The 27,995-nt window shown below is 25.6% G+C and overlaps 2 protein-coding genes across 3 annotated transcripts; both read left to right on the top strand.

Moving 5' to 3' along the window:
- Positions 1-100: 100 nt before the first annotated feature.
- Positions 101-27,530, top strand: LOC112679647 (probable ATP-dependent RNA helicase DHX34). Of its 2 annotated transcripts, XM_025549536.1 has the most exons (18): positions 102-323; positions 4,768-5,276; positions 5,344-5,462; positions 5,522-5,688; positions 5,879-6,082; positions 6,144-6,431; positions 6,495-6,699; positions 6,761-6,975; positions 7,142-7,336; positions 7,401-7,592; positions 7,657-7,905; positions 7,973-8,089; positions 8,595-8,770; positions 16,683-16,793; positions 16,858-16,979; positions 17,058-17,295; positions 17,359-17,498; positions 27,357-27,530. In XM_025549536.1, the coding sequence occupies exons 2-18, from the start codon at positions 4,783-4,785 to the stop codon at positions 27,491-27,493; spliced, it is 3,369 nt and encodes a 1,122-aa protein (XP_025405321.1). In that variant the 5' UTR covers positions 102-323; positions 4,768-4,782; the 3' UTR covers positions 27,494-27,530. The 2 variants fall into 2 exon arrangements, with proteins under 2 accessions (XP_025405322.1, XP_025405321.1); XM_025549537.1 differs by lacking the exon at positions 27,357-27,530 and having other exon boundaries at positions 101-323; positions 17,343-17,434.
- On the top strand, positions 365-4,702 carry LOC112679649 (methylmalonic aciduria and homocystinuria type D protein, mitochondrial). Its single transcript, XM_025549538.1, has 6 exons — positions 365-793; positions 1,620-1,724; positions 2,669-2,732; positions 2,799-2,908; positions 3,696-3,909; positions 4,195-4,702. Exons 1-6 carry the CDS (start codon positions 644-646, stop codon positions 4,287-4,289), a joined length of 738 nt encoding a protein of 245 aa, XP_025405323.1. The 5' UTR covers positions 365-643; the 3' UTR covers positions 4,290-4,702.
- Positions 27,531-27,995: the final 465 nt, after the last annotated feature.

The raw sequence follows: 27,995 nt of genomic DNA, 5'->3' as shown, positions 1-27,995 counted from the left end.
TTGGTTACCGCGAAGCAGGTAACGGTTGAAAAGTCGGTCTGATGAATGAGACTGTTTGTGTGTGTGTGTGAGTGTGTGTTTGTTTTTATTGTGTGCGTGCGTGTGTGTCAAATCTGTAATCATTTCAATATTTTTTCATTATCATCAACTATTTACAGCACGAAAACATCAAGTTGTTTTGTATTTTTCACATTCCTACAAAAGTCATAAACTCATAAGAAATGCTTTCGAAACAATTAAGAAATAGTTGAAGTTCGATCAAAAACGTTATTAGTTAACCATAAAATTCGCGTCTTTTTATTGTTTACTGCTCCAACTTGAAGGTTAGTATACTGTATTACTTGGTTATATCTTTTAACAAAAACAAAACACTAAAATTAGGTCTTTGAAAAAATTGAAACGCAGTTTTTTTTAACTCGGTCAATAGCAGAATTCTTATCATGTTTATATTTAGTTTATACAAATCATTTCTCAGTTTAATTAACTATGTTTTGTTTGTGAATATTATTTGAAGGTTCATTTACTTAACTGTAGAACTATTTTATTACTGATTCCGATTTATAATTAATATTTTTAACGCTGACTCAGTGTAATTTAATGTTAAGTAACAGTTTGCCTCCTCCCAACTAAAAGGTGTACAGTTATGCTGCAGTCGTGTTTTAAAATGACATCGAGCAACAATGCAAGGCGACTAGTTTATGTGTTAGCCAATAGGGCTTACTCCAGGAAATCACGACGTAACAAGGAAATTAGGGGAGAAGAACTTTTAGAGCACGAAGATGAACTTGTCATGGTAAGTTTTACTATTTCTATAAACAAATAATTGTATCCTAAATATTGTATACTGTAAATTAGTTTAACAGTTAAAAATAAATTCAAATTATATTTCAAATTCAAAAATCATAAACTTTTATTTCATATTTGGCCATATAACAAATGTATGAATGTTCATAATTTTTTTATTGAATTCAATAATTTTATGTCTTCTTCTTTGCGTCTTCTATTGTTTGATTGGTTTGCTGCAGTTCTCCATGCTTTCCTTTTGTTTTATGTCTTATGAAATATAAACCAAATATAAAGTTAGTAGGTATGTCATTATATATTGAAAAAGTTCTGAAAATTAATAACTCTGATGCTATCAGTTTATTTATGAACATTTTGAGTCTGAATTACGGTACAGGTGATGGTTTTTTTTTAATAATATGTTTTCAATCATAATATATTTGAATTCAACTTATTTATGATTGAAAAAAAATGTAATTGTGACTATTAGTCTAGTAATTTCAATATAAATATGTGTAATTCATTGACATTTTTAAATCAAATTCTCATTCTTTGTGTTGTATTAAATTAAAGCTCTCATCTATATTTTATTTTTAATTTGACTAAATTATATTTATGTGGTTGAGATATAATGAATGTTTCTTTAAAATTATATTTCTTAGTATTTTTTCTGGAGTTTACTTCATTAAAATCATAACAATTCAAAACATATTTTTATATAATAATTATTTTTTATCACACTCCCATTAAAAAAAAAGTATTTGCTACAAAATATGAGCCCCAATAATAACATATTTTTAAGTATAAATAGTTTGCAATGATTTGTAATTTAATAGAAGATTGAAGATTCTGAATTCCGAACAAATCCTAATTGGCAGTTGTTACCAAGACATAAAGATAGTCAGTTCAAATTACCAAATAATTTTGGTATTGCTCCTGAGGTAAGTTACATTTTATTTTAATCTATACTTTTAAAAATAAATATTAAGAATTAATGACAAATGATTGTAGAGTTCTGCATAGTTAAAAGTATATAATAATCAACTACTTATTATGTTTCTTTATAAGTATTGTGTTCAAAACGGGTTTATGTCTAAAACTTTCACATAACTTTCATAGAATTAATCGAATAATATTTTATTACATGGCAACATAGTTTTAATTTAATTCAACTTCTCTATATATTTCTCGATATATTTTTAAGGACAAAATGTATGTTTATTTCAATACAAATTATTTTATTGTAAATATTTTTTCATAAAATAAGTTTTCTTCAGAAATGAAATTTTAAATTATATCTATATTCCTATATTCTGTTATATACCATAATACTTATTTGCTATACTCTCACTTTAATTGGCAAAGGTTAATGGAAAATTGTCAATTTATTTCAATAAATTATGTATCTTATAAAGTTTGGGAATTTATATTATCAAAAATAGAGAAAAGAATATATTTATTACATTTATTTAAAATCAATGCCAATAGTAATTTATAATACAGTATTTTTAATATATTAATTTAAGATGCTGAGTATATTGTTTTTAAGGCTTAAAAAAATATATAAAATAATTATTACACTGATATATTACTACTAAAAAATTGATTTTTGAAATATATTCCTGAAAAAAATTAGCTTATGTCTTTATAGAATCTAGAACGATCAGTTCCAATTAATGAACTTATATTTTAAAACAATTTTGATTCCGATTGATAAACCATTCATTAACTTGGTTTTAATATATAATTTGAATTGTTTGTAAATATGAAGATGAAAATTTTCTTGTCATTATATTTATAGTAATATATATATATATAAATTTTAAACCATCTTAAAATAATGAATGGTTATTATTTATAAATTAAAATTATTATTTGTTAACAGGACTGTATTATAACCACTCGGCTAAATTACTATACGCAAGACTGTCCAGTTTTATTAAAATCAGGTTTGTAGTATAGTGTTTATTATTTTTTTTCTTATTTATGATTTCTATTTTATTTTATTTACTTAGAAATAACAGAACGGTTTAATGTACCTCATCTGAAAAATTACAATCTATGCATGATAACTATTAATTTAAAGCAAACATCAAATACAGATGTGTCAAATTTAACAAGACAGGTAAATAAAATCTTTAATTTTATTATTTTTAGATCATGAGTGAAACAAGAAATTATTGTTTATTAGTTTTTTTTTTACTTTAACCTAATTAAATACTTCAATTTTTATGTTTTAAAATGTTTTTAAGATTTGATATAAATTTTTTTAAAAAAAAAAAAAAATGTAATAGGACATATTATAAACTTGAAAATAAAATATATAATTTTGTTAGCTATAGTCTTATATAAAATATCTTGAAATGTCTGATAAATAATTACTTTATATGTTTCTAATATTTATATAGAACATTAATGTGGCCAAATGCTAATGTATTGTATGTGTTGTGTGTATTGTGTATAATGCTACGCGGGCTACTCTTTTGGTGACCACATTATATGATATATGAAATTAAATCAAGTGGATTTGGCAAATTATTTTAAATTTAAAGTTTTGTCATTGTATTTGTAATTCTTATATATATTCAAATTTTTTTCAAAACCCCATTTAAATTTTTGACCTGTACATAATTTCAATAATTGAAATAGATAATTTAAAAAATTTAAAAAAAAAATTAAAAAACAATTTAAAGATCAATTAATTAAAATATAAATCATCAGATTTGATAGGTCATTTGGATTTGATATTCATGAATTTATTTTTTATTTTGTTACTATTAAAGTAATTTAAACTTAACTTTCAAGTAAACTATACTGTACGATGAGTGTTTTAAAAATAAAAAATACTTATTTCAGTAGCCCTATTTACTTTTATATCCTTTTCAACAGTTATATATATGTATAATTTTTAGTATCTACATGCTGCTTTTGGTATCAGTGATCGTCTTCAAAATTCAGGATATTGGGCTGACTTCATACATCCATATACTGGACTTCCAGCCTTAAATCCAGGACTGAATATTGATTTTTCCACACTAGAATTACCGTACAAACATACTGTTTATCAAGTTAATACTCGTAGAAAATGTAAAGTCATTGTAGAAAAGCCATCTATTAATACTATTGGTAAGCAGCAAAGTGTATTTTCTTAAAATATAAAATATTTTATTTAACTAATCATTCAAATACATTAGATTATTATTGAAATACTCCTCTAGTAAATCTCTGTTTAGTAAATCATTAGAAAAACTTATTTCATTTATATTATTGTGAGATTTATTTATGGTTATATTATAAAATCGCTTATAGGAGAATTGTGTTTATAAGAAAAAAATTGTTAATTTCAGTATCTATAATTTATTTGCAATTATATTATATGAAATTTATTTTTATTTTTTACTTTTGTTTTAGGTAATATATTTACGAATGCTTTACCTTCAAAAACTGATCTTGTTGAGAATATTTTGGATGAAGTTAGTGATTTACATCAAAATACTTATGATTGAAATTTATTTTTTCTTTAATTGTTAAAAGATTAATATAATGTATTTTATTTGTAATCAAATTTTCAATTATTAGATGTGATACTTGTTATGAAGATATAATGTAATATATATGACAAATAATTTTGTGTATATATATATATATATATTATCTTTAAAATTGATAAATGAATTCTGTTTATTATTTAATGTTGAAATTGTATTTGTTTTGATAACTGTTATTTTCATCTACATTGTTTGGTATTGTTCATTAAGCCTTGTATACATAATAGCAGTTGTAAACATTTGATTAATTATAAATAACTAATGTTTTATTAATGGCTACATTTAGTTTATGTTTAGGTAGTATCAACAGTGAAGTATGATTTGGTTTAAGGGAGGAGGCATAAATATAAATTAAAACTATAAATTATGAATTTTTTGTTTTTAAACATTATTTAATACATGAACTATTGAAAATTTGTATTATTTTATACTTTAGGGTTAATTTAGAAGTATGTACCGTGAAAAAAGAACACATTCTGATGACATAAAACATCATTCAAAACACCAAAAAACAGATAATAGGGCTTTTACTTTTTTGGATTACAAACGAGTTTTAGAAAAAGTGTTTTTCAATGATGATTTAGTTGAAGACATTAATGATGTATGGCTATTTGTTAAAAAGTTTGAATCATTTACGTTGAAAAAAACTATCACAGATAGTTCTGATACTCCTAGACTGAAATCTAATCCTCTAAAACTTCCCGAAGTATTTGATAAAATGCATCTAATTAATTTAAAAATTAAATATTCCGATGATGAGTTAGCTTCAAGGTTACCTACATATGATCAAGAAAAAGTTTACCAAAAAAGACCATTAACTAAAGAAGATATATTAAATTTCCGTCAATTGCTTCTTATGTACATGGATTTTAAACAAAAAGAAAAGTTTAATAAATTGAGAAAACTTAGAGAAACACAAATTAGTTTACCAGTCTATCAGTTTAAGTGAGCTTAATTCAAAAAATTTAATTAAATTTGATATACAATATTTTTATTTTTTTTTTTGGTTTAGAAATGAAATCATCAAAGCAGTAAAAGAGTATAGGGTTGTCATTATTGCCGGAGATACTGGATGTGGAAAATCTACACAGATTCCACAATACTTATCGAATGCTGGATTTAAGAGAATTGGTACAATAATTAAAATGAAAATTTTCTTATCCATAATTAATGTTAATATTAATTTATAGCTTGCACACAACCTCGACGTATTGCATGCATATCGTTATCAAAGAGAGTAGCCTATGAATCTTTAGCCGTTTATAACAATGATGTGGGTTATCAAATTCGATTTGAAAAAACTGTTAATAAAAATACAAAAATTTTGTTTCTTACCGAAGGATTACTATTAAGACAGGTTATTATTTTTAAATCTACATTTTTAACAAAGACTTAAATTTATTTAAATTAAAGTTTTGAAATGATTATTTAAAATATAAAAACTAAAGGAATAATTTTTCTAAATAGTTTAATAATAATAGTATAAATAGTTTCTAAATAGTAGTTAGGTAATTTAAATATTTAATTAATTAAATTTCTTAATTTAGGTTTGTGGAGAAGACTTATTATCGCAATATGATGTTATTGTGTTGGATGAAATACATGAACGACATTTACATGGAGATTTTTTGTTAGGTGTTATGAAATGCTTGTTACATCAAAGATCTGATATAAAACTTGTTCTTATGTCTGCTACTATTAATGTAGATCTGTTTAATAAATACTTTTCTCCGTTAGCCAAGTTGATACAAGTAAATTGTGCCTACGAATATTTGTATTTTGTTACTATAAAAATATATATATATTGTTTAGGTACCGGGTCGTTTATATCCTATTAAGTTGGAATATCATCCAGTTATTAGTGAAATGAAAGTTCTTGGTAAAAAATCAGAACGTTTTGATCCGTCACCATTTATAAAAATTATTCAAATGATTGACAAAAAATATCCAAAACATGAAAGAGGTGATGTTCTTATGTTTTTAAGTGGTATGGCAGAGATTACTGCAGTTGTGGATGCAGCTAGAGTTTATTGTGAAAAAGTTGATTCTTGGATTATATTACCTTTGCACAGTTCAATGTCATTGGGTGAACAAGATAAGGTACAAAGAAGAAAAAGTGCTATATATTATAGTAAACATTCTATAATTGTATTTTGATTTTAGGTTTTTGATTATGCACCTGAAGGTACAAGAAAGTGTATTGTATCGACTAATATAGCAGAAACTTCAATTACTATAGATGGCATTAGATTTGTAGTTGATTCTGGTAAAGTCAAAGAGATGAGTTATGATTCTACAAGTAAAGTGCAAAGACTCAAAGAATTCTGGGTGAGCAAAGCAAGTGCTGACCAACGTAAAGGGAGAGCTGGTATATTTTATTGTATATCAATCAAAATATTCTTTATAATATTATGTTATGTTTTGCTCAGGTCGTACGGGTCCTGGAGTTTGCTACCGTTTGTATTCTGAAGATGAATTTGAAGCTATGGCAGAATACAGTACACCAGAATTACAAAAAGTACCCTTAGATGCATTATTACTTCAAATGGTGGCCATGGGATTACCCAATGCTCGACTGTTTCCATTTATTGAACCACCACAAGCTGAAAATATAGAAAATGCCATAGAGTCTTTGAAACAACATGTAAACGATAAACAACTATTTTCTAAAAATATTTTGTTACTTAAGTTTTTTACTATTTTACTTTCTAGCTTATTCGTTATGAATTCAAATTGAGTCAATTTAAAAACTTAAAAAAAAAAATTCTAGTTATTAAATCTTAAATCATTATCCATGTACATATTTTTAGGGGGCTTTGACAAAAGAAGAAAAATTAACACCAATTGGAAATATGTTATCACGTCTTCCAGTTGATATACCTCTTGGAAAAATGTTAATAATGGGATCTCTTTTTGATCAATTAGAACCTGTCTTGTCATTAGCATGTGTACTATCTGTACAAACACCATTTACAAATAAAGCTTACAAAGATCCTGAATGTGAGGTAAATTCATCTAAACTATAAAATTAAGTCATAATATTATATTGTGATTTTTTTTTTTTTTTAGAGAGCAAGGATGGATTTAGAATCAGATCATGGAGATCCAATAATTTTACTCAATGCATTTAAACAATGGTTGGAGTTAAAAAGTGATGGTCAAAATACCAATTCACGACAGTGGTGTAAAAGAAGAGGATTTGAAGAGCAACGTTTTTATGAAATGACCAAACTACGACGACAATTTAAAGATTTGTTGGATGTAATTTATATATTCTAATTAATATGTGTAAAATTGAATTTATGATTTTACTGTTAAATATCAGGAATGTGGCTTAAAAAAGAATGAAGAAAAAAATATGGATGATATGACAAGTGCTGAAAGAGCACTTAGACACGGTGAACTTAAACTGTTACGCGACATGAAAAAAATTCACAAAGAAGAAGATTCGAGAAAAAGAAAAGTATTAAAAAAAGATATGTGGGAAATAGAAGAAAATTTAGATGCAGAAGATGATTCAGTTGATATAAGAGATATAGATTTTAGACTGAGACACAATCAACGTCAAGTTAAAGTAAAAACTTATTAGATCATGTCATATAAACATCATACTGAAGTACAAATGTAATTTTTTTTTCTAGCAACTCTTGAAAGGATCTACTGCAATTAGCTATAAAGACTTAATGATGTTAAAAATTATTTTAAGTAGTGGGCTTTATCCTCATTTAGCAATCGCTGATGATTTCAATTCATGCAAGGTATAATTATTTAAAGTTTCTCTTTTCAGAGAGTTATTTATTTATTTCAAGTACAATTCTATAAAAAGAATATACCTATTGATTAAACATTTTTATTTATTTTTAAAGACATTTTGGTATTAAAACTACGAAAGTAGTTTATTGGTGTTGCATATAAATTCAGTTGTTAGCCTCTCTGTAAATTAGGAAATTTGAAATATTGTTAACCAAGTCAACAATTCTTAAAAGTTCATACAATAAATATAACTATTTTATTTCCATAATTGTAACTTGCACTTAGTTATATTTATACCAAACTCACAATATCTATTTCATCATTAATGTGTTCCTAGAAAAAACTGACAAAATATTGTTTCTTTATGCTATCAGTATACTATTTTACTTATGTATCTCACATTCTCGCCAGTTAGATTTTTAATTTTATGTGATACAGTTATAAAATTTAGTGATTTATGATAACATTTGAATTAATATGTTAAATTAATACTTACTTATTAATTTATAGACTACCAAGGAACATTTATTTCATACAGAAGGTAAACCATTTGTATCCCTCCATCCTATGAGTTATTTTGGTAATCATTCAGATGTACTTCAACTTACCGAATCTGAAATAATCTATGTTCCTGAGTTTAAAGGGAAAAACACTGTAAGCTCCAAGCATCAATTATTGGTATATATGTAAGTACTATATTTTATGATTAAATCACATGATGGTTAATCTTGTTAAAGTTGAAGTAAACTCTTAAACAATATATTTATGAATATTATCAAATGGATTTAAAGTATTGTTCATGAATTGCTCTCAAAATAGATAGGTAATTACTATTATTATTTTACTACAGTTTAATAATTTAATTTATTTTAACTATACTATTTTGAAAATTATATTTCTTTAAAAATAATATAATAATGATATTGATAATATTAATTAATTAATAAAATTACTTATAATTCACAAAAGAGTTTAAATAAATATATACAGTATAATTTTTTGACGATCTATCTCTTTAATGAATAAAAAACAAGTGGAATCTTTACACTGGATTACATTATACAAATAAATAATTGTAATAATCTAAATACAATACCATTTACTGTGTTATTATTTAGTAAATAATATTGTTATGATGTTTAAATTGAATACATACCACTCAACTAAAATGTAATATTAAAATATATTACAAAAACTAAAATAAAAATACTTTGTTTTATCATAGATAAAATTAAATGTTTAAATTATGATATCACTTTGAAATTTAATGGTAACAGTAATCTTGGACTTAAAACTTCTATGAAGTTTACTTAATCTTGGAAGTAAATACAACTAACTTTTAATAAATGATATAATATTATTGAAAGTAATATTTAGATTATAATAGATTTTATATTTACTATATGATAATCATATTTTAAGTATATAATATAATATCTGGTCAGGGTTGGATCAAGGGGGGGGGGGCTATAGCCCTGGGCCGCAAGTTGAAAGGGGCCACAGGGTGTCAACTCATTTTTTTTCAAAACATTATTATAACTTATAAATTTTAAATTTGTCATATGAAAATGGACTATGGACTTGGATACTTCATTACCGACACACAAGACCCAATTATAAGTATAGTGGTCGTCGCTTCTTGCAACTCGTTATCGAACGGGTTTCCGGCCGATCCGTCAACGCGATAAATATAATCGGTTAAATTTATTTTTAAACCTAGTACATTACACGTTCGATGAACGACAAACATGTACTTTTGCAGCCCGTAGGTGCAGTACTGATTATGTTAGCTTAGACTGCAGACGCTAGCTTAAGATTTCCGATTGTTTATTACTTTATTATCATATAATATTTAAAGCTCCTTTTAAAACGTTATAAATTTATTGAATTTATCTATCAAGTGTGATTTAATAATCATGTCTTTCCGAAAACATGTTACTCGTTTACTTGATTACTTTCTTTCGACACGAGGTCTTGCATTTCGAGGTAGTCATGAAGTGATTGGAGTTACGGATAATGGTAATTATTTTCGAATACTTGAGTTGATTGCTAAATTTGATACTGTGTTGAAAGCACACATAAAAAATTATGGTAACAAAGGCAGGTGCAGTGTATCTTACATATCAAAAACCATCTGTGAGGAACTTATTGGTATCATGTCTTTAAAAGTGTTTGATCACATTATTGATGAAATTATTAAATCTAAGTATTTTGGTATTGTCGGTTATATTATATATTGTCGGTTGGTATTGAAAAAATCCATTAATAATTAAGTCAAAGTTTACTCTCGTGATCTAGAAGAAAGTCTATACGACGAATTGAAACAATTCATTGGTATGGTTAAAGTCAAGGAAGATAATAAATTAATAAAAAACCCGGTTAACATGTTACAAATGATTGTTGATGATAATCTCTCGGGCGTTTTTCCACATATTTATGTAGCGTTCTGAATTTTTTTAAGTATACCAGTTACTAACTGTGAAAGTGAACGATTTTTTTCTGCACTAACAATAATTAAAAATAAATATCGTTGTATGATGGGTGAATCAAGACTGACATCTCTATCTATTCTTTCAATAGAGTGTGAATTTACTATGAATATTTCATTTAAAAATATTATAAAACAATTTGCCCAGGAAAAAGTTTTTCAAACATAATATTATATAAAATTAAAAATATATATGTATATTTTTTTTATTGCATATGCCGAAAAATTTATAATATGATATAAGAATAAAATGTTATTTAAAAACAATGCTATACTTATTTTAATTTATATTTATTACAAATTAATAAATCAGAAGAAAAAAAAGAAATTGTTTTAGGTAGAAAGGCCTCAATAAAAGTAATAGCCCCATTTATATTATGACTATAATCCGTCCCTGTATCTGGTATATATTTTAGTAGACCCTAGGGTTGCCATGCATCCTGGAAAACCGGGATTGTCACCGGTTTTGGACTTTGCGTCTTGGTGTCCTAAAAAATGTTTTCGGGACGTCCATATTTCCTGGCTTAGACGTTTAGAGGAAATGTACTATTGTTTAATTTTTAATTTTGACTATTTTATCTCTAAGTACATTGTTAATTGTAATCGATTTACAATATATAATAAAAACATAATTTATAATTTACACATATAAATATACAATATATTTTATTGTACAAAAATATTTTTAAATATTAAATTACCGGTTATTAATGGTCCTTTTCAGTGGCGTATACATAACTTGATCTAGACCTAGATCTGTTAAAATGTAATGATTAATTAAATTTTTTTTATTAGTACTACATTTCAGAATTTAAATCTTTATCATAATAATTTTCACAGTTAAAAGTTTAGGAGTTTGTTATTGTAAATTTAAATCTGATAATTCAGGTAATTAATTATAATCTCATCACAATAACAATATATTTATTTTTATTTTGGCTCTTATAAGTTTTCTCAATTTATTATTTAACCATGTGTTCATATCAAATTATGCACAATCATATACAAACACTAATCGAATAGGTACCTTGTATGGGCTCTTATTCAAAAAGCTAAAAGGACTTTTTTTTTTTAGTTTTATTTATATGAATAAATAATTTTACTTTCAAAGAATCATGATATATTATGATATGTTAACACAATTATAATTTATTTTACTCATAAAAATTAGAATTATTTGTGTTAAGTACTTAAAGTTCTACAGTGGTAGATGAACAAGTTATTATATACTTATTTTTACTTTATTCTTAAAAAAACTAAAAGTGTAGCTTTGTTCCAATTTTAATAATTTATAATATAATATTTTGTAGTATTGTACATATTTGTTGTACGTATAATAATAATTAAGGTAACAAGTACTTTATGCACAATATTCTAAAAGTTCTTCTCAAGTGTGTATTTGTGATGTATATATTAAAATTAATCCCATTGCATTACAAAAATATTTGAATTGTAATTGGTACTTTCTTATGTATGCTAATTTATTATAATGTGAAATGTAACAACATTTTTTTTAAATATTTGTTTTTTTTTTTTAGAAATAAAAAACACGTTTGAATACTTGTAATTTAAATTTTATGTTTACTATAAATTATTTTACACATGAATGTATCTTACATCTGGACTCGGTTCAGAATAACTTATTTGTTTAAAAATAATGTTAGACATTGAATACGTTACTTGTTTATTGAAAATATTATCTTTATTTTTAATATTATTTATAAATTATCTTATACTTTCATTATAATGTTTTCCTAATGAATATAATTGATATACAATTGTTTAGTTATATATTTGATAATATAAATTATATATAATTAACATAAGATAAATTTAAAAGGTTTAAAAAGTATTAAAATTTACAAACATCATGATACCGTGTATGTGTATACCAAGTTGGTAGGTACATGCAATATTAATTATTTTGCATTTAGTAATTCCATGTTTTTACTTATTCTGTAAATATTATCTTATTGTTGGCTATTAATTAGTAAAAGTCAACCGTCTAGACGTTCTTATATTTTATTTTCCCACAAAATTATTACCATGTTTAATAAACAAGCATCGCGAAGTTGCTTTTTTTAGGTAACCAATCATTAAAAAGAAAAGTCAATAAAGGTTTTTGGTGTTGATTTTTATTGTATATTTGGACATTTGATCAGGAATTTTTGTGGATGTGTAGTTCATGAGTTTTTTTTTTTTTTTTGGTTCCTACCATATGATCAGTGCCGAGTTAAACATTTGTGGGCCCCTAAGCAATTACAATTTTGGGCCCTACAAAATTATTTTTTACACACATCTTTAACATTAATATCCAATAATTAAAATACAGCTTTAATAATAACCAACTATTATTAATAAATAAAATCATGTTTATAAAAATTTTTTATTTGCAAGAAAAATTAATTAATTACTATATTATTTCTATTTTTTTCAAAATAATTTGATTATTACTGCATATAACATCTACAACTTATTATATATTATATTTCATAATGATTTTTGTCCCGTGAATTTGTAAATAAAATACAAGTATTATAATATTATAATAAAAAAAAATATGATTTATCATTTTCACAGGGCCCCTTAAATGAGTGAAGCCTAAGGCGGGCGCCTACTTCGCCTAATGGGTAAGGCTATGGTTACTATGGCTATGGCTATGGATGCGAATTCTGACGAAAATGTGTTTTGACGAGTTCTGACGAATTCGTCCAAACAAACACGTATTTTCCAATGAGTGTTTACATTGGCAGCGACGATCACGTCAGAACATACACGATATCGTCAGAAAAAATTGAGCGTTCAAACAAGTTTGATTTTTTCGTAGGAACTGCGTCTATTTCGAAGTGATTGAGATTAGCAAATTTGATATTTCACAATTTTTATACAATTTATTAATATTTATTTATTTATTTGATTTGAATGATGAATTCCGATAAATTAATCAGTATCGTGTACGAGAACAGGTGTTTGTGGGACATGAGAGAAAAAAATTACCACAACAGAGATATTTTTTCGTCTCTTCTTAAACATAACTGGTTAACTTGATCTGTTTTTCCACCATTTAACAATGATAACTTCATAAACGGATTTTCGAGAACACAAAATTCATCATGTTCGTTCATCTTTGCTGGGTGGCAGAAACGTACTGATTGTCAGAATATTAGAAAACTCGCACATGTAACCACCTTGTGTTCTAACGAGGATTTCGAACGTACTCGTCAGAACACCATTTTCATCAAAATTCGCATCCATAGCAACCATAGCCTAATCCGGCACTGCATACGATAGTTATTACACGAAATAAAGCGTATACCCATGATTTATTTTAACAATATATCAATGGTACTACATTATATAGAAAGTAGTCACTAAAATTAAATTATTTCATATCGAAAATATTCCTGGAAATTATTACGGGCGTGCTGAATACCGATAACCACAGCGTGCGGAACAATACGGGCAAATAAAATTTCAGTTAATGGTGGTGGGAGAAATCGTATTCGTCGTGCACCTGATCGTAGACAACCAAAAATATTTAATAAAGTTTAAATCTTTACGTAAAAACTGTTTCGCGCGGAAAAGAACCGAGAAGGTTACAGTCATAACTAAGAAACGGAATTTTCACCATAAAAAGGGGAACTTTAGTTGTAAAATATCGTTTTAATTTTGCGATATCGGAACAACAAAAAAAGTTATTTAAGCTTAAAAAACACAAAAATAATAAATTTTGAAACAATAAGAACTTTTTTCGCATAAGTGATATCAAAAAAATAAAAACGATATTTCACAGATAATGTTTTTAGCTATATTGTATATAAATTTGAAGTCTTAAACATTATTACAGTCTGAGTGGTTCTATCCGGCGTGAAACTATTTTTATGGACGAATTTATACATGTAAAGCGTTCTCTTAAACATTATATTTTTCTTGGTATCTAATCAAATGTAATAATTTATTTAATTCGTATAAATAACCTAATAAATATTTTGAATCATTATTAAAAAGTTGAATATAATAATTAGTCCTATTTTGATTTTTATCCTGTTATTTTATTAATTTTTAAAAAAAATAAAACGCAAGATTCGAAAATGCTTATTTAAATAATATAATAAAGTACCTACCTATAATATTTTTGGCGTATTAATTTTTTTAAAATAGGTAAAATAATTTTTTTTTAAAACACGTTTTAGATATTTGGACAGTACTGTAAAAATCATATGTGCAGACGGTGCACAGCATTGGGGCCCGCATGGTCAAAGGGCCCACAATAGATAGCCATCAATTTTTTTTCTTTCAATTTGATTCATGATTATTGTATTATTATCTTGTATTTAATTTTATTTAACAAAATGTAGAGTCTAGTCCGTTTTATTTGGAATTGTTTATCTAAATATTGGGAAAAATAAGCCTAGAGTGACATAAATAGATTACTTTTATATATATATTTTATTGTAAATCATATTTATAAAATCAATAATCATATATTCATATTATATATTTTATCTATCTTTGTACTTTATTTTACAAGTTTTTTTTATTAATAAAATCTACCCAATATATAATTGTGATGTTGTATACCTACTAAATTGAAGCTTTACACAGAATATTTTCAGCGAGAAAAGTATCCATCGGTTCTTTAAAATTCAATACATCCTCAAAAACTATCCGATCTAAGGAGTAAAAAATTCCCATAATCTGAAGTCCGATTTTTTTATGTATCTTAAGATAGAGGGGCCCATGTACATTTGTCTGCACCTGCATATTTGACACTCTTGTTACGTCACTGTATTTAGATGTATCCAATTGTAATATTGTCAAACAAGTCCTCGTTCCATTCCTCATGTGTACCATCGAAATTACTTATATTGTTATTACGTTAATTAAATTTTCTTAACACTTCTGAGATTTTATATGCTTATTTGTGATCAACCAACCATTTTTAACAGAGGCGCAAACCAGTTAGAACTTATTCTAAGAGGAAAAAATAATAGTATTCAATACCCACCTATAAATAAATTGGTCGCTGCACTTGCATAGTATTAAATACGTAATATAAATTTATGCTTTTTGTTATATCTGAAAATTGACTATTGTGTATTAATAAATTGCCCTCCTGTCTACTAAATTAAAGGGAACAATTTTCATCCATGTCCCTCTAAATTAGTGGCTCTGATTTTTATACTTATGCACTTTACGAAAAATATTACGTTTCTTTATAAATTTGTAAAATATTTATTTATTGATATATTGATATATCGATATTGAATAATTAAAACGTTTATCATCATTTTTTATGTGAATCATAACAAAACGTCTGTAGACAGATATTACAGGTATAGAATATTATGTTTATATTCATGATTTGAACAACAGTTATAAGTTAAAACTGAATTCCGTTTGAATTTAAATAGGGTTCTAGACAAATAAATTTATAAGATACGAGTCTAGAAATCTATTTTTTTAAGAAAAAACCGCCATTTAGAAATATAGTTAAGCAGTGCTTTGGTGGTTTCATTTCCATCACTTATTTAAAATTGTATATAAATGATTTTGGGCATTTTTGGGACACAGTCAACCCCTCAAAATATTTTTTATGCATACGGTCATTCATTGGCCATGAGACAGAACCCCTGCAGCTGACCTATTATAAAAGAAGGCTATATGATATAAGCGCCAAAAGTGCAAAAATGACATTACATTTATAAGACATACGTGCCAATTATTTAATATTATATGTCAGTTATGGGTATATGTAATAAGTAACAAATGTACAAAAATAACATATAATTTGCACCATAATTAATATTTTATACAAATATTTAAAATTGTCAACAATCGATAAAATATAATATACATAAAATTAATTTTAATTTAATAAATTGGTTGATTTTTAATCAAACCTTTTTCACATTTTCTAAACGACTCATTCCACTATTCTGGTACCTATTTCTTATGTTGTACAATTATGTCTTCGTGAGATATCATACATTTTTTTTAGGAAGAGATTTTATAGATAAATATATCTTTCGCTTCGGTATTTTAAAACCAAACATCAATTTATATCTATGATAAAGTAGAGTTAATATATATTTACGATTATTTTTTAGGTCACTTTTAGAAACAACTAAAGCTTATATTATGAACTCGTTACGAATGCCTGCAGCACAAACTCTTTTGTTATTTTGCCGAAACATTTGCACCAATCAAAATTTTTCTCAGTTAGTATTCATTGATATTTAGCCGAATAATAATTGTTATTTTTATTTTTATTGTTCTTTTTAGAATAATCTGTGACTCGTGGTTGCAACTGGAGTTTCCCTTACCCGAAGCTGCTGAATGTTTAATTCTAAAAGCTTCAAAACTTCGCAATACTTGGGATAAGCTTTTAAAACTTAAGCTCGAAGGTATCACTAATTTTTGTTGTTATATCATTTCAAAAACAACTTGTAATACTTTTAAACAAAAATATGTGTATGTTTTAGAAAAGAGTAACAGAAGAGCAGAACATAAGCTGTCCGAAGAAATGATACGGTTCATGAACGTGGAAATCGGTTACACCGTTAAAAGGCTCCTAGCAGCGGATCAAAAAATTATGTATGCTGGACCGTCGGGTGATAAGGTGTCATTTACGGGTCCTAATCCTTTCAGTGATGAATGGCAAGTGTGTGAAGACGATAAATATGGTGGCTTGAGGATGTCGCCGTACTTGACTTATGATTGGTGAGCCAAATATATTTATTTCGACAGTCATTATCTCATATGGTCAGTATGATGAATTTTTAGTTTAACGGGTCAAAGTCAAGTACTCTACGAACCGTGGATTTGTCCCTTATGCAAAAGTACAATAGAAGTGACAAGTGTTCTTGAAAGACTGCAACATCGGCAAGTATGCGACTCTCAAACCACTACCGGCACAGTCGAAGGTATGTACATACTTTTTATAATTGAAGTTTTCTTTGTGTAACATATCGTCTTTATGAATATTATACCTATTGGGTTATATATTATTAAAACTACATGAGCTAAAAAAAATTTGTCACCAAATAAAAAAATGTATGTGATTCCACATTATTACGTAAAATTCAGCTATAATTGTATATTATTTGTGCAAACAAGTGGGCTTCCCTCTGCGAGCGTGCTAAATTTTCGTTTTAAAAACGCATTCTAAACATAATATTATTTTTTTCTATGTATCATTTAAGTAGAATTTGTTAGCTTGTATAATGTACTCATATATACTTATGAATATAATACAAAACAAAATGTATATCCTAATCTGTAAATATAGTACTTCTAACTTATCATTTTGATGATTGATGATGTAGGTATATCACTGTTCAACTAATCTAAAACAGTTGAATACGATTTATTTAAGAAATAATTAATACTTGTTGTATTGATATTTATTAAATTAATTTAATTAATTTGTAATGAAACCTCAATGAAAAAATATTGATTTATTATTACTATACTAATTTCATATTTCTGATCAAACGTCCAATAAAAAAAGTACTTTTGAAGACATTTTAAAGGAAATAACTAAATAACCACGGTAAATGTATATATTTTCTAAATCACGATTAGTATAAAATAATTGTATTCTAAACTAAAGTTAGTGAGAAAGATTTAATATTGTTTAACTTGGTCAAAATGGTACTTTACGCATTTCCTATAGTTATTTATAGTTATTATTATTATATATATATTATATTATAATTCCTATAGTTATTAATTTTCTAATGAAAAATAAACTATTATTAATATAATAAAAAAAAATCTTAAATTATTTTGGGGAGGAGAAATTTCAAGCCAAAATATTCACACTTATGCGTATCTAGTACTTATATTTTCTAATTATTTGTATATGATATATGTTTAACTGATATGTAATATAAAACCATAAGATATTTTTATTTTTTTAACATTAACTATTTTATTACTACATTATGAAAATTCTTTCCGAATTGGGGTTTATATATTGTTATAACTTTTGACTTAATTAATGTATTGGCATCATTCTAAACCATTTAATATTCTTTAATTTTATTAATTTTAAAAACCCTATAATTTTATTTTGTATATTTTTACAGTTTTAACTTTCAGGTTGTAAAACCGTAATAATCTTGCCAAGTAGCTTAAATTTAATACATCTAGTATTTTTAACTATTAACACATGTAAAAGTAATTAAGTTTAAAAGTGTGTATACAAAATGTAAGACATTTGTATTACTCATAATTTTATTTTATGGCACAGTAATAATATGAATTAGGCATAAGATTTCATACGCAAACATGGACTGATCAATAAAAAATTAAACATGCATAGTTTTGTTATTTCGCTACACAAAATAATATTTTTGTGTATATATATATATAAGTTGTTTGTACATTTAATTCCTTGGATAATTTGTTTGGTTAAGTTACTTTTGAAAATATTATTCACAAAATTAGTTTTTAACATTCAAATGTTATACATACTCGTAAGCCATTTGACGATTATATTTTTAACTGCAGTTATTCCAATTTTATTATTTTTAAACTTATTGTACTATTTTAAATAAATTACAATATAATTTTACTGTTTTAATTTGTATAATATTTAAATTTAGGTAGATATTTCAGTGTATTAGACAGTTCCTATTTATTTTCAAATACTGACAGTATTTTTTTGACAAAACAAACTAAACAAAAAATATATAAAGTGAACATATTATTAAAAATACTAGCTGACCCGACAAACGTTGTTTTGTCATATAAATTATTTCTAGAGAATATTTTGCTAGAAAAAAATAGCTAATTTAATATAGGCATGTAAGGATGTGGATATGGATAAGGATGTAAGGAAGAGGTATGGAGTGCTATGAACGGTGACGAAATATAAAAATGAAAAAACATCAAACATTTATTTTTTTAATAATTTATTAAAATTGATCTATTTTAATTAAAATTATATATATCGCTAATTATGACAATATTAGTAAAAAAAAATATCTATCCCTTAATGCAACAGAGTGTACAATATTTTTTGTTATCTTATCATACGCCAACATAAACTGGATAGTTCGAGAGCACGCCACGTATAATTGTCCGTGTGAAAAATATGATGTGCTCAAATCTAAGCCACATATAGACATCGTTTGGTCTTGAGACTTATTAATAGTCATTGCAAATGCCAATCTAATTGGAAATTGAAGGCGTTTAAATTATATTGGCACATATAGGTATAATAGGGATTCGCGGTAATAATATATTTTTACTTCAGAATTTGACATTTAAAATAGTAGCTTCGATAACATTTTTCATTAATTTTTTAACGACTTATCGCGTGCCGTTGTACAACCGTGGTGGGTCAAATTACGAAGTAAAATAACCAGAGATCAAACCTTCAATTGTAAATTATGCGGGGGCATGCCTAGTAAATACAATGAGTTTAAAAACTCTGTTGGATAATTTACAGCTTCAGTAGCATCGCAAACTGTATCAATAGATTTGTATGACACTAAGTCTCCTGGTAACAAATGTTGTATCTTGAGATTCAATTCGTTGACGTCCACATATTTTGCTGTTAAAATTGCTCTTTCTGCCAGCCACTCATGATTTGTGTATTATCTGTGTACATAGGGAAATATCTGGTTAATGGGAGTATCTTGTGAATCAATGATTATGCAGAAATCGGTCGGTTATTGTATGCATCCCGTTTCATCTGTAGTAACTTTCTCATCTCTAATATCTAACAATTGTTTTAAGAATCTTCCGCACGCAGCTTTTTTTGATTGAATCGCAAGTATCGAAATCGTTAGCTCTCTATCTTTGCATACATTTCGACCATGAATTGTCGACAAAGCTCATGACATCGTAGAATAACTTTGTCCTGATCGCGTCTAAACATCAACCGATATGCATAATAATTCTTCGAACTAACATTCTTATTTGTTTTGGCACCTGTTGCGGGATCTTTTTGTTTAATTTTTATGCAATAACCGTCATTTAATATCAAAAATTAAATTAATAGTTTATAATAATTTTTTAATAGTTTTATTTAATAATTAATTTTCAATTGCGCAGTTATCGACCGGGTCAAAATTTATTAAATTAAACTATGATTTATTAAACAATAGCACTTTTCCAAAAATTTTCGTAAAAACCTTCTCCTGTCAATTACGAACAATTAAAAAAAATTTGAGCCAAATCAGCCCAGCCGTTCTCAATTGATGAAATGTACATTTTTGGCTTCATATATATATATATATAGAATGGCACTATAATGTATTTTAAGTACGGCAAAATGGATATTTGTCAATTAAATTCTATATTATTAGGCTTGATAAAATGAAATAATTAATATTCTTTAGGAGTACTAGCTAAGAATATATTATATACAATTACATAAGCGTAACAGTTGTAAAAATACAGAAAGTGTCATTAATGTGTGGCTTCTTTCGTCAATCTGTTAAAGTTGTTTTTTTTTTACAATATAGTCTATACTCTTATTGTATAAATAGGCACAGATTAGGTTTAAATAAAATAAGAAAAACATTTTTTTAAAAAAAAATATCATATTTTCCTTTTCAGTTTGCGGGTATTATTTTTATTAAATTATTATTTACTATACAATACTGAAATAAAACTGTCTTTAAGAATATCTATTCATGCAAGAAGTTTATAAAAATTATAATTTATTTATTTGGATACATAATGATATCGTGTTTTTGTAATCTTTCGCTATTGTAAATTTGGGAGTCATTATTCCGTTTTAAAAACAAAAAAAACACATAAATATGCATTTAATGAATTGGATTCTTGAAAGATGGACTTGAACTTTTAACGAATACCTATATTAATACTATAATAAATTAACATTTTCTGTATTACATGATTATCATTAAATCTTCATCTAAATAATAATTTTATGTTTAATTCTACTCATTCGTTATAGTAGAAAAGTTACACAAATTAAAAATTATGATATTTTTCATAGAAAACTACTCGGTAAAACATAAGATTTGGTTGAGTAACTCGAAGGAGTATCATTTTAATATGAAAACAATGGATTCGTACGTATGTATATCACATATAGGTATACTTTTTACAACTTAAGTTTCCGTTACATCCGTACGACTGTACGCATAAAAGTTATATAGTGATATAGCTTTAAATTAGTTTACTCTGTAGATACTGCCTTAATTAATTTAACCGGAATATAATATTATTTTATTCATCATGGTACATGAATGCTCTATTTGAATCTTTCATTCTTAGCTTCATTTCATTATGCATATGGTTTTTGTTGACTTCTGTTCAGAGTTTATTGACAGTTGGTGGAAGTTTAAATTTAACTTATCAACTAATGTCTTTTTGACAGCTTGATTTTGTTCTATATAATTATTTATGGTAGAACTTCGATACGTTTGTAATTCTTTAATTTTTTGTTTTCCGAAATAATATCATCAATATATATGTTACCGGCAATGTGTTGAGTATAGGCATTCTATAGAATCCCTTGTACCATTGGGCAGTGTATTAAATTGTAATGTTATTTTAAATAATGCCTAGAGGCAATCTATAAAATTTCTAGAATTTTTATAGAATGCCAATGCTACGTTAGGTAAAGTATGAATTTAAAATAGAATTTAATCAAAAAAAATGTTTATAATTTTAATTTAGTTATTGTAGCATATAGTTGATGCATGAAATTTTGAATTACATAAAATATTATTTTTTTTACAATAACATTTTTAGGTTTCACACTTAGTTTTGCATGTACATTTGAAAAAAAACTTTGTGCAGTTCCCGTTGACTGATGGGTTGCTATGGTTCATAAGGCTAAAATGTTTTCTATTAGAACTTCATGTGTATCAATGATATTTTTTTGGTAAATTGTGAATTGAGATCTGGAATATAAAGATTTCAGTAAGCCTTCCTGGGTTCCTAAACGATAATAACCATTGGCAGTAATCCGAAAACATATTAAAATAATCATAAACAATAAAATATTAATAACTATATATTATTTCATAAATTATGTTTACTTCAGTAACAACAGCTAAAATTCAAGTATCTCCGCAACCTTTGTCCACAACAGGAACTGGAACTCAAACTGTAGCACAAATGTCTGCAGGCTTAAGTTTTTTATTTGACCATGTTTTCATTTTAACTCCTTGATTTTTAAGATTTAGTTTAGCTTCTCTTCGCTTTTCTATCGAATTTTCATTATTTTATTGAATCGTAGATATTGGATCTTCTAACTTTTCAATAGTATTTGCTTTATCTATGGTCATCACATTATCTTTTTATAACATTGAATTTCATATTTTTAAATTATTTATAATAATTGTTCTTCGTTTTCTAAATTATCAATTACTTCTTTTGGTAAATTAAAAGTACTAAACCCAACTTTGACTTTGCAGCCAAAAAATGCTTCATATAGTGATATCTTAATTCCAAAATATAACACCCTATAAGAACGAATTTCAATCCTTGACTCCAGTGAGAATTTTTCTCTATCTGCATTCATGTTGTAAGCATATTCTCAACGTCTTGGTTCGCTCTTTCAACACTACCTTAACTTTGGCGGTGCCTTGGCTTACCGTGAACAATTTTAAGTTCAGGCCACATGTCTTTTAAATTTAAAACAATGTTATTTGAGAATTCCCAACCGTTATTGGACTGTAAGATAGACGGAGTTCCGATAAGCGTAAAAATATCTACGATGTTAAAAGCTATTTCCTCTGCTCTTTTATATTCAAGTGGTTTAAAAATTATAAATTTGGTAAGGTGATCTTGATATACTAAAATAAATTTATATTTTCCATCAAGATGTGACTGAAAATCAATCAGGTCAAGTTGACATCGTGAATTGTATTCCGTTAAAATAATATATTTAATATATTATTATATATATATTATATAATAAACCTAAAAATATATAATAGGTTTGATCACTACTCCTTTTTTTACGCCTTTCTGTTTCTGTTGACACGATTCGCATTATTGTAAGAAAACTTCTATATCACTCCGAATTATATTTTTATATTTTAATGAAAGTTCAGAAATCTTTTTGTCACGGCCACCATGACTAATAGAATCATGTGTCGCTTTTAGAATTTCATATAGTTCGCCATCATTAACGTAAAATAATACTTTGCCTTCTACATTTACTGGAAAAATTAATTTCCTAATTTGCTGTACAATTAAAATATCTTATTTAATAAAAACCAAAAATAAAGAAAATAAGAAAATTTACAAATTTTCAATAAAATTGTAATATGTAGCTAATAATTTGGTAAAAATAGATAAATACCTTTGAAGCATCCAATAATGGCGTGACGTTTTCTTTTTCTTCTGACCATTTTTAAGTAGAGAAAATTCATAAAATATTTCATCGTATTTCTTATTTGATAGAAAAACAATATTTTTTAAACTTTTTCTGGTTTTAGTTAATTCGGTATGAAACCGTTTCGATATCTTTGTATAACAAGAAATCAAAGAACACTGAATTGAAACTTGGATTTGATTAAATCCATCACATATTTATCTCGTAATCAATTATGCTATAACATTATTTTACCTATTTTCACAAAATGGCATGATAAGCAATTTATCTGTAGTATCTTATGATTATCGGACATTTAAATGTGTAAAATATAAATAAACTCACTAAAATATAATAATTACATGTCAATTATATACATTTCCTGCTTGAGGTTTGGTATTCTATAGAATACCTAATCATTATATCAATTTTATACTTTTCCTGCTCATTTTTGGCATTCTATAGAGTGCCCGATTCAACACTGCCGGTAACATATTCATCAACAAATGTATGCTTTATGTCCGATACATATTCCTCTCCCTGTTAAAACAAATATTTTATACTACCAGAAAGTTATGTTAACTTGTAGATCAATAATAAAACATTAATATTATAATTATGCAAGAATAACTTACATTGCTGTGTTCGTATTAAAATAATATTAGCTGTATTAACATTAACGAAGTTGACAATTATACTATGTTTCAACCATTCGCTTGATAGGATAAATTATTAACTGAGTTTAGTTTGTATCATTACAGTGATTACTAAAACAATAAAATATTTATGTACCTAGCTTTCAAACAATACATTTAATGTAACGATTTATGTATTTTTTTTTTATCATCATAATAATATCATTATTATATCTTAAATAAAAATAAAGGTGAAACTCCTAGGTTGAGGATAATATAAAGGAAGGAATGAATAGCATTGATATATTGTTATTTTAAACTTGGAACCTATCTATCATTTTAAGAAGAATAATTATTGGGATCAACAAATATCACCCTAAAGTGTGCTTTAAAAAAATATTTTTAATTTTGTTGTTTTATATGAAATAGTTTTCCAACTTATCCGTCCTAGCTTTGGTTGATACTGTTTTCAAAAACATTAAAAAATATTGATGTTTTTTGCATTAATAACAAAGTTTTTAAGAAAAATACAATATTGCTGGTTTATATTTTAAATTATTTGAAAGTTCTTCATGACTTTTTAATTTCTTTTATTATGGTCATTTGAAAAAATAACAAAATAATCAAGTATAATAAATATTATGTATTTACTTTTATTAAGAACGTATTCGTTGATTGTTAAGTTTTTAAATTACGTTGCTTAAGGTTAATATCATGGAAATTATTAACAACCATTATTTTTATGGCGTCCAACCCATAATCGTAAACACCATAACAATTTACTTTTCACTATAAGTTTGTAAAAGTTTGGTGATCATCGGTGTTATTTGTTTATAATTGAAATAAAAACAATTATAAATGTTTTTTTTTAAATCAATGTCCTAAACTAGTTACTTACTTTTTTAAGTACTTACTTACTACTTAATTTTTTTATTTACTTTTGAGTTTTGAACTTTCGGAGTTCTATACGTGTTTTAGAAGTGCTAAATCAGTAATACTGATTTTTGAGTTGTATTAAGCCTGGGGTAATGAACCTCTTTCTAGTTGTTTGTTTAAATGTTAAAATTAAAATTTTTGAAGTGTTCTACATGTCTAAATATGCGTCGAGAAATAAAAGTATTTTTATATTATATAAAAAATAGTTTTTTAGAAATAACCCTAATTTAAGGTATTTTTTTATACATTTTTTTAATATGTAATTGAAATTTAGCAAACGTGCTTTATGGGTTTACCACGCTTGTCCTGTACTTATATATTTTTTGATATTTACAATTGGTATTCTCATTATCACTCGCCAATTATGCTGTTTACAATGTCTAGCAAGAATTAGACTATCAGTCATATTTACATGATTATTTAAACGTTTTTCTACAACCTTATTAGACAGTATAATTGTATCAAACATATCTTTGATTTCCGTATATTTAATTCTTATAACATAACATATAATACATCGTTATGTATTCGTTATAAATATAATGTGTTTTAAAATGTATATAATAGTCGCTGTATTTACATAAAAGAAATGAAAACATGTATATATAAAATTAAAAAAGAATTTAAATGTTACAGCTGAAGTGCAATAATTAGTAATTATCGCATTATGTTTTTAACAAATTTATGATTTAAAGGTTTAACATCTTTTAATACGTAAATTTGTTATAGTTTTTTCACGGTAATAACTTAAATAATTAAGTAAGTAATAAATATCATTAAGAATTTCTTTCAATAAATTACTTTATGTTTTAAAAACTTAATATTTAAAAAATTATTCATTATTAATTTATGCTATTAGATTTTCTCGAATAAATCTACATCAAATATCCATAACCATGTATGATTTGTTCAAATACATAGTAGGTACCTATATTCAATAATAAAGTATTTAATTATTTTCTATTAAATTTGTACTGTGCATATTATTTTATTTTATTTTATTATTATATATATTATAATTATTTTATATATTTTATTTTTAGAGAGTATCTATTAATTATATTTCACCAAAATATTTCACAACTTAAAAAACAATCTATTTTCTTACCAGCCAGATATTTTAAGGGCGTTTTTAGTAGGTCTTTCAATTTATTTCCGTTGGTCGTTTTGACATTTTTGTTTGTGTGTCATATATCTTTGCCATTAAATGATAAAATTTATGTTTGATGAAGACAGATATTATTTCATATTTTTGTACTGATATTTTATTTCCCGTTTAATATTTACGTAAAATAATTTTATAAGCTTCTGGTTATATTGAGTTTTTAATAAATTTAACTTCTACGGTTATAAACAATCAGAATATATTGTAAATAATATTAATATGATATAATTGACATTATCTTAATATTAAGTTATTTTCAAGAATATTGAAATAAATAATTGAAGCTGAGTTTCACTAAATCTAAAAAAAATATGATTACCATTCAAAATTATTATTCAATTTGTATAATATACTGTATTATAAAAAATATTTAATATTTTTTTCTGCGTATGGTTCTAAAATATTGTATACGAAAAAACACCAACATATTTTATTCCCTTTTGTTAGTATAAAATACTTGAACTCATATTGAAATGTTTAATTGAATGTAAATATTTCATTGAAAACTATTTACCCTTTTAAAATAATCAACTTATTACGTAGTTATATAATATAATATTTATGCACATATAGTATGTTATATAGTAACTACTTTTAATCGAACTTCGAGTTTAGTTGAGTTACTAGTTTCGTGATGTTTATAATTGAATCCTTTCTTTACATTCGTGAATGCCTAATTAATGTTGTTTACGATACAACTCATTAATATTGCTGTTTTTTTTTTTTTGTTTAGGCGCAGCACAAGAAGATAACACAGTGAAACTAAAACCGAATGCAAAGCGTTACACCTGTCCGGATTGTTCGGAAGTATTATATTTGACTCCTACTGAAATGTTAAAACATAAAAAATCACATTTACAAGATAACTAATTGATAAAACATTTATACTATCATTAAACATTTTTCACGCTGAATTTCAAGTTTTATTTTATACTATTATAATTATTATTATTATTATTTTTTTTATCCTTTAGACGTGTACCGAGAAATTATTAAATTTTTTTTTTGCAATTTAAAATTGGCCTTTTAAATTAAAAATATTGTTATTTATTTCGAAGTATGAAATATCAAATGAGTATAAATACCGATAGAACTTTACTATGAAAATCAGCTAAGAAAAACGATAATATTGATCCGTTAACTAATATGTGTCAAAAATAATATGCAATGAAGACGAAAATAATCTAAACAATGGAAGAGTTTTTATACGAAACTGAACGTATGATGTCCACGACCAGATCATACCGAAATGTGCAAAATATAATTCCATATTTTGAATGACAGTAACGATGACTTGGTGTAATCGAATTTTTTTTCACATTTATTTCGAGTTTTTGACTTGTAAAATAATCAATCTCTCAAGCACCACACA

Source organism: Sipha flava, unplaced genomic scaffold, assembly GCF_003268045.1.
Source record: "Sipha flava isolate LNK unplaced genomic scaffold, YSA_version1 165_pilon_pilon, whole genome shotgun sequence".
NCBI lineage: Eukaryota > Metazoa > Arthropoda > Insecta > Hemiptera > Aphididae > Sipha > Sipha flava.
This window is presented reverse-complemented; position numbering and strand designations above follow the sequence as displayed.